Source organism: Mauremys mutica, chromosome 17 (assembly GCF_020497125.1).
Source record: "Mauremys mutica isolate MM-2020 ecotype Southern chromosome 17, ASM2049712v1, whole genome shotgun sequence".
NCBI lineage: Eukaryota > Metazoa > Chordata > Testudines > Geoemydidae > Mauremys > Mauremys mutica.
In genome coordinates, this window is record NC_059088.1 from 24,821,853 (window position 1) to 24,835,552 (window position 13,700).

At 53.7% G+C, this 13,700-nt stretch overlaps 1 protein-coding gene across 6 annotated transcripts in view; it reads right to left on the bottom strand.

Annotated features, from left to right (window-relative positions):
* Positions 1 to 13,700, bottom strand: part of ARHGEF2 (Rho/Rac guanine nucleotide exchange factor 2) — a 113,824-nt gene that overhangs the window by 38,502 nt on the left and 61,622 nt on the right. For all 6 annotated transcript variants that reach the window (XM_044991029.1, XM_044991033.1, XM_044991032.1 and 3 more), the window contains one exon: positions 1,077 to 1,227. In XM_044991029.1, coding sequence (XP_044846964.1) covers positions 1,077 to 1,227 — 151 coding nt within the window. The remainder of the gene's footprint in view (positions 1 to 1,076; positions 1,228 to 13,700) is intronic.

Genomic DNA, 13,700 nt, shown 5'->3' on the forward strand with positions numbered 1-13,700 from the left:
AGCCATCACCCCCCTGACAGGCACACCTGGGCCGGCAGACGGCCGTAGTGCAGCCATAACTGACGTCGCCCAGGCTTACTCCTGTGGAAAAATCTCACCGCTAGAGCAAAGATTTTCACATACTGCATCTTGCACCTTCCACGTGCAGCCGATCAAAAAGAAATCGACTAACAGAGCAGAACCGGGGAGCTTCCCCCAACGATTCACGTATCGGGAGCAATTCTGGTGTCAAGAACAGAGCTAGGTCCCCAAGACGCAGAGAGCACACGACCTACTCAATTGACCAGGCAATGCAGTGAACTGGAGTAGTTAACACACCAAATCAGATCAGGACCATGTGTACAACTAAGGTGCATAGAAGAAGGCAATGCAAGTCAACCGAGCGTATCCATCACAGTCTGTCTCCTCGGTGCCCTAAAATCTCTCCCCCATCCTGCACCGGGAATCCCATTGAACACCACTGATGTCTTGTGCAAGCCACAAACGTGCCTACAGGCTACGTGGGGCCCCCCACGGACAGCACACTCCTGCATCCAGATATAGTTGTGCAAACACAGAAGTGTCCTCTCTCATACTAGCACCGATCCTCTTGTTCGCCATCAACCCAGTTAAGCCCTTCCATGGGTAGTAGCCAGGGGCGCATCGAGCCAGCCACCTGGTGCTGCGGGAAGGAGGGTTTTACTCTCACTCAGGAGTGGAACGTGTTTTCCCTGCTCCAGGAGCGGCTCGTGATGCCGTGGGATGGGCAGGAGGTTGCAGTTGAGTTGGGGGGACTGAGATAGAGAAGCCGGGGGTGGGAGGTGATGAGAGAGAGGAAGGGGGCAGAGGAGATGGTGAGGCTTGATATGGGGAGGCAGGGGAGGCCCGGGGAGCGGGAGGTAGGAAGGAGGAGACAGGGATGAAGGAAACAGAGACGTGGGGTGATACAGGGGCAGAGGCAGATGTGGACAGGAACATGGGTAGGTGAGAGGAGCAGGTGGTTCAACAAGGAGGCGCAGGTGAGTGGCAGGTGCAGATAGGTGGGCGGGAGAAACCGGGCTGAAGACCAAGTCGCTCGCCGACGCGCGGCTACTCACTGGGGCAGATGAGAGCCTCTTTGGCCGTGATGCTCTTGTTGCAGGCGAAGCACATGGTCATGCCCGAGACGGTGATGGTGGTGAAGAGGTGCCCGTTGGTGTAGCGGGCGTCCTTCTCCTTGCCCTCCTTCATCTTCTCTTTCTCTTTGTTCTGTTGGCCGACAGAGAGAGAGAGTTAAAGCCGCGGCTCCGCAGAGGGGGACCCCCCGCCCGCCCGCCCGAGAACGGGACGACCACCCTAGAAGCCTCTCACCCGGGCGGCCCTCCCTCCAGCTTGCGCCTTCCTGATAATCCCTCCCTCGGCCAGTCGTTTCGCGTTCCAGCTCATGGCGCCGACCAAGGGCACCACGGGTACTCCGGGAAAATCGGCCGACGCTGCAAACAGATGTGGGGACGGGGTGTTATTGGGTCACCAGAACCCAGCTGATGTCGCGTCCAGCAGGACAATCACACCAGGATGGGGTAAAAGAGGCAGGGGAGGGGGGCTGGAAAAGCCAGCCAGAGCCACGGGAATCCTAGGAGGGAGAAAGTGCACGGAGGAGAATGGGAGAAGACACCCAGTTATTTCAAATCTCCTGTACTTCCCTGTTTCCGATAACCATGACAACCGTGTGTCTGCTTAAGAAATACACCCCCACCCTGCCATGGATGCCTCATGCCATAAAGCGGCACAGACCCGGGTGTGATAGACCAGCCCAAGGGAAGATCTACACCCGTTATTCCTGTAGATCAGAGGGGCCGAGGTACCCTGTGTAAAATGGGGCAGGGGGAATTGGGTCGCTCAACAAGAAAGGACCCCCATAAAAAAAAAAACAACCCAACACTGTGCAGTGAGTCTCCTAGTAATGCTTTAAAGATGTATCTGGTGCCTTTCATATCCCACAGGGTCCCCAGACAGGGTGCTCCTGAAATGCAGCCACCTCTGGGGTGGCAGACAGAAGCCAATCATTACTCAGGGTAAATGGCCATCTCAGTGTGGGCTGTGAAAAAGCATCAGGGGCTTTCAGACTCAGCCAAGAGACCACAGACAGTCACATTATCTGCCCAACCAAGGGCTGAGCTGACCCCATGGAGATTCAAACAGGCGGCGTTTCAAACCCGACGCTTACGCCTCACAGCTCGTCGAGAAAACCTCCATTACTGCAGTGTTCAGGCCAGGACCCTCAAAGACTGCATGTGACGACACTGGGCAGCACAGATTGGGAGCCAGAGAGAACCACAGGGTCTGTCTGGGTCCCGCAGTCGTCCCCCCCGCCCCCCCCCCAATCCTCCTTTTACTAATTATAACAGAGAGCTGGGCCTTCTCTACCACGCACGGGACACTACAGCCTGTAGGCAAAGCAACTCATGGTCCCCAAGACGGCCAGTGGCCAAGCTGGGCACAGAATCCCCGAGTCCTGACTCCCAAGCCCCTGCTCTAGCCACTAGCCCGCATTCCCTCTCCAGAGCCAGGAAGAGAACCCAGGAGTCCTGACTTCCAGTTCTGCCGCTGCTGCGCATTCAAGCGCTGGCTTAAAGTTTTGACTCCTACACCCCTGAGTTCAATTTCGATGCAGGCGATGAATTTAGTGAGTTTGCCCTAATCCAGGTGACGTTTTATTTTATTTGAACCGAACCAGGTGTCTCCACCCTTGCCGCAAACCCTCCCTCCCCCCGGCCTTCGCACGTGTGGCCTGGAGGTTTGAAGAACACAAACCCTACAAAGATTGGAAGCTGCCACAGGGTTAAGGATCTAGCCCCTGGCGCTGGACTGGGGACAGGTTGTCATGGCACCCTCCTTTCAGAAAAAGGAAGTCAGCTGGTCACTTCCTGTTGCAAAGTTCTGAGTAATCCTAGTCCTAGCTATTTCTGACTTCAAGTCAGCTTTGCATCACGTGTCTCGGTGAGAGAAAACAGACCGTGTCCGCCCTGCACACCCAAACCTGCAAATTATTTATATTACAGAAGCACCTAGCGCCTCCAGTGAGATCCGGGACCCATGGTGCTAGGTGCTGTACAGACTCATGGCGAGAGACAAGCCAAAGGGTTGAGAGTTTAAAGAGACAATACAGAAAGAGCAGGAGGGGAAACTGAGGCACGGAAAGGCGAGGTGACTTGGCCAAGGCTGGCCATCAGGTCTGTGGGAGAGCTGGGAATAGAACCCAGGTCTCCTAACTCCGAACCCAGTGCCCAATCGCTAGACTTCGCTGCCTACTACAACGCTGGTCGCTAATCCCTGTCTAATTTAGATTCCCAAACAGGCAGGGAACTTCTCCCGTGTGTCCATAACACGCCCCACACACCAGCAGCTCTCTGGAGAAGAGGAGTGAGATTTTTGCCTTTCACTCAACGATCTCAAAGCACTTGAAGAGACACTTCTCAGAAAGCTGGGCGACCGATCAGACTCTGCGCAGAACCCGCAGGAGGACAGAATCCCAAGCAGTCACTTTATCCGGATCACCGACCTCTCCTTTTTCTAAGCTCTTCAAGCGTCAGCATTCACCTCTGATCTAAGCGGTGGGGTTGTCCAAAGTAACAGGGCTCAGCAAAGGGTATTTTGCACCAAACAGCCAACACCCAGCAGAGCCTGGTGACTGCAGCTTAATACAGAGCAGGGATAGCATCAAAGTGGGGACCAGCCCACCACAACTCCAAACTTCCAGTAGGATCATTGTTTGGAAAGGGTCTCCATCCCCTCGTAATTCACTGCAGCCCCACAGCCTGTCGCCAAACCTCCAAATCCACCATGGTGCAGCAATGCAACAGTCTTGAAAATAGCAGGACAGATCCTCCAGTGGTGTAAACTGGAGCGACACTGATTGACACCAGCTAAGGATGTGGCTCCCCCCCCCGCCCCTCGGCAAATAGGCAGCCAACTCACCCAGCGGGTTAATAAAAGCTGCAGCGTGGCTTAGCACCCTTGGGTAGCTCTGTTCTGGCAAGATAGCAATCGGCAAGAGAGAAGAGCTTAAAATTTGACAATTTCAGAGTGAAATTGACAAGATCAGAGAGCAGATGCCTTGTTGCTTTCAATCCCCCAGCCACAGCCCACCAGCAGGCGCAGAAGGTTGGTGGGTGACTTGGCTCTAACAACTTAAAATCTCACCCGCTCTGTTGCTCAGGCTTCCCGAGAATTTGGGAGGGAAGGCGCCCCAAAGGAACCAGCAGATGAATTTTCTACTCATCTCTGCCGCTGACAATATGGGGCATCAAGCTGCCACCCTTCAGGGCACTGCCTTTCTGCTGCAGGGGTCAGGAAGGAATTCCTTCCCCAACTCCCATGCAAAATTAAGATCACGGTAAGGATGTGCTGCCTTCCTCCAAGGCATTGGGTACTGGAGTAAGACAGACCAGTGGGCTCACCGGATACCCAACATCCTAGAGCAAAGGAATTGCGTCTGCACTTGTATGCAGAGCGGTGAAGTCTGACCCACTGGGTTTAATCCTAAGAGGCTTCCCCCATTTAAAGGAGATTATAAAGCCAGAATTGGGGGTGGAGAGGAGGGGGAGGAATCAGACCCTGGGAGCCCACAAGCCCCATTTTCACTGTACACAGAACCCCCCCCCCCCCCACACACACACAGAATGTGTATACAACTGCTCTTCTGTAATACAAGCCACAGATAGAGCCATTCGGTCCCCTTCCCTGTTGCCGGATTCAGTTCTGCTTTGTGTTCCCCAAGACACTGATTTGATAAGCCCGGCAATGGAGGGGTCACGGTTGCTGGAAATGAGGCATTTTCCTGACAGCTCTCCTCCGATAAACAGATGGCCTTTCCTTCTCCTAGCCAGGTTAGTCCCTGGGGGGGGATGGGAAATGAAGAGGACGGCTTAGATTATCAGACAGGACGGGGGTCATAAGCCCTGCACTTCTCCCTCCTTCCAACCACCATTCAGACACAGCGACTGACTGTCAGACTCACCGATGCTATGAAGAGCAGCTGAGATGGCACAGAGGGAATCCCACCTATTTACCCGTAACCCAGGTGATGGGAAGAGAGAAGGCGCAGGTAGCCCAGGACGAGTTTTGGCTGGGGTGGAGAGGGGAAAATGGACTAGATCTTGTCCCTGCAGGGGGGGCTGACTCAATCCCCACCCGCCATCCATCCATATTCAACTCCTAGGCCCAGTCGCTTGCCTATACACCCCCGCAACACACACTGCGCCCCTTCAGAGATTTCCATCGGATACAAACCAGCACCAAGGCCAAGGCGGGCAGCCGTGCTAAGAGGGCAGGAATGCTACCGGGGCGGGTGGGAGGTTAAAACAGCTCCGCAGGGAAGAGGAAGATCTCCTCTCCTGCGGTCCTGCATAGCGATGCAACATCTGGTTAAAGTCACCCCCCCCCCCAAGATGTATCAGGCGGGGGCGGGGGGGTGGCAAGAGAGAGAGAACACAGCAGGGGATTTAGCCGAGAGGTGGGGGAGGAGGCCGTGGAGACAGTTCTTGGAGTGGGGGATGGACGGTACCAGGCAGGGATCGCTCGGCTGGCTCTACACGGGAGAGCGCTTTAAGGGGAGAGTCGGCTGTTTTCACTCCCAGCCTTGATGTGAGGGGGACAACGGGAGGACAGCGGGGTACTGGGTGAACCCCTCCCCCCCCCCGCTATTTGTTTTGTACAATTCCTCGGCACCAAGCATGAAGCAGCAATGGCCGAGTGGGACATCGCCGCCGGGCACCCGCCAGGAGTCACCCTGCGCTGCGCCAAGGGACCAGCGCTGCAGAGCTACACCAATGGGTCGGGCTGGGTGTGCAGGTACTGGCGGTGGCCGGCGAGATACAGGGGGTCAGATTAGAGGATCTGGTCCCTTCTGACTCTAATAGGATTCACAGCCTTTTTCTCTTCCGCCGTGGCATGCCCACCCAGCAGCTGATCGGGTGCCGGGCTGGCACCTGCCATACCCCACAGCCTCCCCAAAGCGGGCACGTCATCCTCACGCAGCCGGGGGCGTCCGGCGGGAGAGATCCCCCAGGGGACAGGAAAGGAGCAAGCGCCCGTCAGAGAGAAGCTGCACCCCCCAGCCTGGAAATCAACTGCCTGCATTACACCGGAGGGGGAGGCAGGGCCCAGGGAACTCACCCAATCCCCACAGAGGAGCCTCTCTGCCCCACAACCATCACTGAACGGGGAACAGAAACCGCAGTCCATCCTGGTGCAGAGAGCCCCGAACCACAAAGCATCCTGCCTGGTTACTGGCAACTGGGCACATCATCAAGCCATTGTCCCAGGATTTATTTGTTCCTGACACTGTTGTCTCTCTCTCTCTGTCTCTTTTTTTTTTTTTAAAGGGACCCCCCACTGCGCACATGCAGGCTGGGCTTAAAGGGAAAGGGACCCACTTTGGGGGCCAGGCCTTTTAACTCTTGTGTTACAATCCCCACAAGTGAAACCGCCCCCACCCCCAGACACAAATTGGGGGTAATTTATCCTCACGGAGCCAGGGAGTTACCCCCCACAGATCACTGGCCTCAGTTGCTCTGTTCCTGTGCTTGGAGCAGCAGGGGCATTAACCCAACATAATCCATATTCCACAGTGATGCAGGATCCTGCCCCAGCATAAATTACAGCAACCCCTGGGCTGCCCTAGTTTATGCTCTGGTGCCTCATGGACCCTGGGAAGCAGAGAATACCTACAGCATAGTGCACTCCAGCCACACACTCACCCACTGGGGCAAAACCCTTACACCAGCTCTACGCTGGGCAGGCAGGATTCTCATGGGGCTGTTTCCATCAGCTTCAAGGCCCCTTCTTGCTGCCAGAGCAGCCTGGAGTGTGACTAAGAATCAAGCCCGGTAATTCACAGTGGGGTAACGGAGATCAGAATCCAGCTCCCTTCCCCGTCATGGAGAATCTAGGCAGGCAGGATGACTAGAAAGGCAGCTCTCACCCTCGGGAGCAGAGACAGGGCTGGGAAGCCAGATACGAGCCTTGTACATAAAACAAACTCTTCCACGCCACACCCGGAAAGCAGGGATTTGCACGCCTTGCTCGGCAAACGCAATCCCTCATTGAAAGCCACCGATAAGAGAAATTGCACAGTGTGCAGGAGACCAGAATCTCTGCCCAGCTTCAGAGCTCTCAGGATTTCAAAGGACGAAAAACCTGCTTCCCTGAAAGACACCATCCTCGGAAAACATAAAGGTCTCTGCAGTAGCCCCAGAAATCCTCAGCCACAGGGCGTGCACGGGGACGTTATCTTGTTCTTAAGTTCTCTAGCTTCCTCCATCAAAAGGATCTCAAAGCACTTCACAAACACCAATGCATGCACCTGGGAGATGAGGCAGACGATACTGACCTATCTGGCAGACGCTAACAGCACTTCCCTACACTCCAGGTGTGCGCGGATAAAACCCATTGAAGATTGCGAGGTGCCTGATGCAGTGGTGATGGGAGCCGTCAAGACTTCAGATTAATAGATGGGGTTGCCCATATGAATCCAGACAAGGGACTGGCCTGGCCTGCACAGATTTATAGTCCCAAATACTGGCATCCCCACTAGGGAAATGGTAAACAACCTCCTTCTCCCCCCCGCAAAAAAATCAGGCCCCTAAGTTGTTATCTTGGTTCAAAAAAAGGGTTTAGCGCTGGTCTAAATCAGCAGGGTTTCCCTTTTTCCTCATTGAAAAAGAATTTACACAAAAACAGGGCCTGGAAAACAATCTCAATATTCCACAGAAACATCCATTTCTTTGACATTTTTAGTTGCGCGGGCGGGGAATTTAAAACACACTTTTTTTTTTCTTTAAACTGGAAAAAGGCGAGGGAAGGTTCCTTTTATTATTAAAAAGTAGTTTCACCCTCCCCCCTCCACACACAGAAAAAGTTTAACAAAAACAAAAAAAAACAGTTGTATAGGGGAAAAAATCTTTCCCCCAAAAAAGTATTTTTGTGAAATAGCCTCACTCTCCCCTCTGAGCGCCAGGGATAGAACCCCCTTTGGCTGCGCAGGGGGAATGAGTTTGCCAGGTCTCTGCCAGTTTCGGAAGCGTCTACCATTGAACCAACCGTAACAATCAGCTCGGATCAAGCCCCCTCATGGAGGCACCAGTCTGAGTGCAGAATCAGTTCTCCATGCTCCAGTCATCCAGGATGTACAGTCACTGCTTAGCAGTGAGTAAGGGGCCTGCAGTGCTTTTCTAGCAGCCCGTGGTTTTTGTTCCAGACAGAAAAAAAAAGGATCCTCCTCTTGCCTATTTGAGATAGGCCCAGTTCTCTAAAATAATAATCCCACGCTCTGATACTTCTCCTCAGCATATCTACAAAGGAGATTAGCGTCATTATCGTCATTTTACAGAGGGGGAAACTGAGGCACGGAGCAGGAACGTGACTTGCCCAAGTTCACCCAGCAGGTTAGTGGCAGGGCAGGGAACAGAACCCAGATCTTCTGAGTCCCTGCCCTGTGCTCCATTAACTAGGCCATACTGCCTCCTCGAAACCCCACATCTTCTAGACTTACAGTTGGACCCTTGAAGTTTGTGTCTCAAGTAAGTGGCCATTCAGGACCCCACAAAAAACAGGGTTATGTGGGCACTTCGCTCCCTGTTAGGTTGCTGTGCAGCTGTTAAGCAGCTGCCATGTTCCACCCCAGAAGTGATTGTATTTCAGCAGCAGGTGAAGCAATCCCTGAAGAGCATTGCTGTATGGATTTTAAACCGCTGCCCTGCTCCTCCCCAGAAGCAGCTGCACTGCAGCAGTGGAGACAGTTCATCTATCAGTCCAGAACGCTGCTTATTCCCACCTCTTGATGGCACAGACTGGCTGTAACACCAGCCTGGCAAAGTGAGGGTGGCTAGAACATTAAAGGAGGAATAAGTACCAGGAGTGGGTGAAATCCCTAAAAGGCAAATAATAAAATCCCTCGAGAGGAGTAAAAACTTTAAGTATTTATATTACAGTAGCAGCCGCAACCCAGCCAGGTTGGGAGCCGCAGCGTGACGTATTAAGAGCATAGTCCCTGCTGCAAACAGCTCACCCTGTCACAGCATCCTACACCAACTCCCCCTGCGAGTCCAGCGTCATCTCTGTTTTATGGACAGGAAAACAGAGTCAGTGGTGGGCGAGGCAACTTGCTCACGTCTGCGAAAAGAACCCAGGCATCCTGACTCCTAGACATCACTAGACACTTCTTCCTCCGAGCGGGGAGAAGATCAGTTTATGCAGGGCCGAATGGGTGCGAAGCCGAACCCCTGGCCAGGCTTGCCAGGAGGGGCCGACCTCAGTGGGAGGCTTCCCTACTGCTTGAACTCCTGGCTCCACGCCCCGAATCCTCAGTGATCCTTCCCTCTACTCCTGCTGCTCTTCCATTCCAGATTCATGGTATCAGAGCACCTGCCACACAGCAAGAGGGCTGGGGAGAAAGCAACAGGATCTAGTCCCCGCATCCTCCAAAACTGGCTTCTTCCTCATGCCATGTGCTCTCCTCCAGGCGCACATCGTAGCAGACATCTATGGAATCAAAGCCAGCAGCTGCCTGCGAAGCCTCCAATCCTGGGATGGATAGATCCTTCCCTGCCACATACAATCCACAGGCAGCTGGCTGCCGGGCCCTCTGTCAGCTCTGTCCCCACGCTAGCAGAGCTTTGTAGCTATTTCACGCTTCTGGGTTCTGCCAGTACTACAGGGAAAGGAGCCAGCCCGGCGAGGCAGGAGACTCTGGTGCACTGGTGCTCAGAGATTTTCCACTCACTTTCTCACTGCTCCGAAATTCGGGCACTGAACTGATCGCAGCATTCGTAACTGAGCTAAATAAAGAAACACTCACCCAGTCAGAGGGGTTTTTTGCTCTGGTTTGGGGTTAACACCGTGAAGTTTATACACAGCTCCCCCAGAAGACTCAGAATGATTCAGCCCAGGCGACCTGAGCGTTCGGGTTTGTAATGAAACTTGTAAGCGGGGCACTTTGGCTGGGTTTGAGGTCAGGCGGTTAAAGCAGGGTTCTGTCGTACAGGATTGTTCACGGTAGCAAGACTCACAAGCACAAGTGCCTACAAGGCCAGGAGAGCTTGGAATATAGCCCAGGGATACTGACTCCCAGGCCCCTGCTCTAGCCACTACACCATGCTCCCCTCCTAGTACTGGGAATAAAACCTAAGAATCCTGACTCCCAGGCCCCTGCTCTAGCCACTACTCCATATGCTTCACTCCTAGCTCTGCTCCAACTACTAGACAACACTGCCTGACAACTCTACCACTAACTAAGATGCCCAGAAAGCTTGCCCCCAGCCCCACCCTGAACCTTAAAAAGGAAAGGGATGTGGGGAAGTCAGGACTACGGGGATCTATCCCCAGTGCTGAGAGAAGAGTATGATTTTGTAATGAGGGGGTTGGGAGGGCAGAGATCAGGACTCCACACAAACCTCCAGTGCAAACATTCACCTCCGTACCTCAGTTTACCCGTTTGTACAATGGGGGACTCACACACACCCCGGCAATGTGATGGTTAATTCATCTGTCTCAGAGCCTTGGATGAAAGATGCAATAGGAGCAGAGATCATTGGTATTAGAGGGTCTGAGAGCGGGTACAGATCAGAGACCTCAGGGTGAGGGGCAAGCACAGCGGAGTGGAACAAACACTAAGAGAGGTGGAGAGGGAGGACGACGACTGAGAGTCTCTGCAGCCCTTTGTCTCTCTGAACAATAGCTCAGGCTGCGCTGTCACCACTCGGCCGTTGTGGGATCCACCAGCCTGGGCCGACGTTTCTAGAAGCAGCCACTTCGGGAGGACAGAGCCACCACGCTGAGAAGGGAAGCCCCTTTTCTATCCCCGACTCTGACCTCGATGGGCACGGTGGGTGTTTGACCTCCCGGGAAGCCAGCCGCTGAGAGTGCCCGGAAAGCCAGCCAACCCCATGTTAGCAGCCAGCCCCTGGTGCCTCAGTTTCCCTCTCCTCAAATGTAAAGCAGAGTTGCTAGTGCTGAAATTGGCTTGGTGAAGTGCAGCTGAGGCTGCAGGTCTGGCTGGCAGACAAGCCCAACTGGACAGATCAGCATCACCAGATTACAGTAGTGCCCAGAGCCCAACTTGGAGAAACGAATTCCCCAGGTTCCAACAGCCAGAGGCAGTCGGAGCCGGGGAGACGCACACTGGGGAGGCAGAGAGGCAACCACAATGGGTGAGGAGCGCCGACATCCGGGCTCACCTTCCGTGGAGTGGGTAGAACCAGGGCCGGCTCCAGGCACCAGTGCAGCAAGCAGGTGCTTGGGGCGGCCAACGGCGAGGGGCGGCACGGCCGGCTCCTCGGCACCTTGTCTCTGGGGCGGCAAAAACGCTGGAGCCGGCCCTGGCTAGAACAGGAGACTGGGAGCCAGGACACCTGAGGTTCCGTTTCCCACCCTTGAGGAAATGCCCTGCAGCGGCTCGAACAGGTGACTAGGAGTCAACCTAGTTGCTAGGTTCCCTGATCTCAGACATCAGCAGGCGGCTGTTAACTTGAATAGAGCTACCTGCCTAATCCTGCTCAGGGAAGGGGGAGGTGTGAGACAGGTAGGAGGCGGCAAGACAGTCAACCCACTTCGCCTCCTCAGTCTGGCAACTCCCTGGCGGGTTTCCTCTTGCCCATGAGGTGTCAGGATGCGGGCGACTCCGAGCGTGCGGGTACATTTCCACAGCTCACGCCTGTGTCATCCTGCCCCCGGGAAGCCGTTCCGGGGCGCATCACCCGGACGAAGCACGGCTCATGCACAGAGCAACATAAGGGGCACGGGTGTCTTGCCTCCTTCCTGCACCCGGCCATGGGCTGAATGAGGGCCTATCTATCCAGCCCAGCTAGGGGAGACAGCGTAGTCTAGGGCTCTGGACTGGGGCTCAGGACACCTGGGTTCTACTCCCACTGGATAACTCTGGGCAAGTCATTGAGACCCCGGTTCCCCTCCCACCCTTAGTTTTTTAGATTGTTCTTTGGGGGCAGGGGCTGTCTCTCACCAGGTACATGTACAGCACCTAACGCAATGGGCCCAGATCTCAGCTGGGGCCTCTTGCTGCTGCTGTAATATAAACCGTCAACAGCAGCAAATTATTCAGCTGGTTGTCCCCATAGCAAGCAGCCCCCCACGGTCAAGACTGCGGCTCCAACGCGACTCATCCAATGTGCCGCTGACTCCCTGCATGACAAGAGGGGCATCCAGGTCATCAGGGCCACGGATCTGACTGTCCTTTCAATAGCTTCAGGTTTTCACAGGGTGGGTGGAGGGGGGCAACTCACATTTCTGTTTTGATTTAAAAAAAAAATATTTTTTTAATCTATTGAAAAAAAAAAGCTGGATGGAAACTTTGACCCGCTCTAATCCTGATTTTCAGAAGGGCGTCTGTCAAACACCTTTTGAAATCAGGCCGGGTCTGCCACTGAAAGTTGCACTCCTAGCTATAGTGGTTACGAGTGTGATTTGGTTTTTTAAACCAACACAGGTATCCCGGTACAAGCCCTAGCGTTGACGTAAAGCAGCACAGTTTAAGCAGTGCAGCCTGTGTGTAGACTAGGACTGAGGGGTCTCAAACTAGTCCCCCCCCCCCAAAAAAAAGGCACTAGCCCCTTTGGAAAAATCTTAGCCATGTTTCAGTCTTTAACCCATCAGTTGTCACAGCCAAGCTCCCCTCTCCCCTATGCCCCTACAGGTAATCCCCTCCAATAGCAACCCGGCATGGAGCAGGGGAAAATCCACCACCTCAGAACTTTAACCTCCAGCTTCTAAGGAGTTAACAGGAAGAGACAAAGAGGGTCGAAAAAGCTGGAAACAAATGAACCTCCATCGCTGGCTCCGCACCTTAGCAAATCCCAAAGGAGGAGGCGGCCGCAGCGCCGGAGCGCGCTCCTTCCCCCAAAGAGGCAGCAGATCCCTCAGCCTTTATCTGCAACAAGAACCGGCCCCAGCAGTTTCAAAGGAGGCCATTGTCCCAGAGGTAGGGACAGGTGGTCTCTCTGCACAACTTGACTGGCCGGTAAGCCAACGGGAGCATAATGAGAACAGACGGGATGCGAGACGCTGCTGACAGATCTCAATGTTCCTCGCCATTTCAGGGTTGTTTATTCATGGATTTTAAGGCCAGAAGGGTATGACCAGTATAACAGAGTCGCAGCTCTGCTGGGAAGATTGAGAGTTGCTTAACGGTCAGCAGATAGTTTTTTTTAAAGTGTCTTAAAATCCACATGCCACCTCGGTTTGTCTTGCAAATTGCTGTATCTCATGGGGATCCAGTGTAGGGCTAGTGGGCCAAATTTTGGGTGTCTCAAACAAGGGGCTCAGAGATAAAGCCCCCCTAATAATCACATGACATCATCTTGCCTGACCAGTGCATTGCACAAGCCAGAGAACCCACCCCAGTGATTCCTGCAGGCAGATGGGTTTTTAAGATCCTATCTCTAGTGAGGGGACCAAACTGCAATTTGTAAGTTACAGCTGAAGCTGATTCACATCAGAGGCAGTGCTGCTGATTCCCAAGACTTTATTGGGAGTCTTGCAATTGACAGTGACTTTTTTTCTTTAAAGCCCCAGCTCCTGGAGTCAGGTGATGATGCAAGAATCTCAGTGTTTGTTTAAAAAAGGGAAAAGTTTCTAGACTGCAAAGAAAACTTGAAAACACTATCTCCCAAACCTGAAGGCAAATCAAGACACACACACACTTTAAAAAAAAAGAACCTTATGATTTT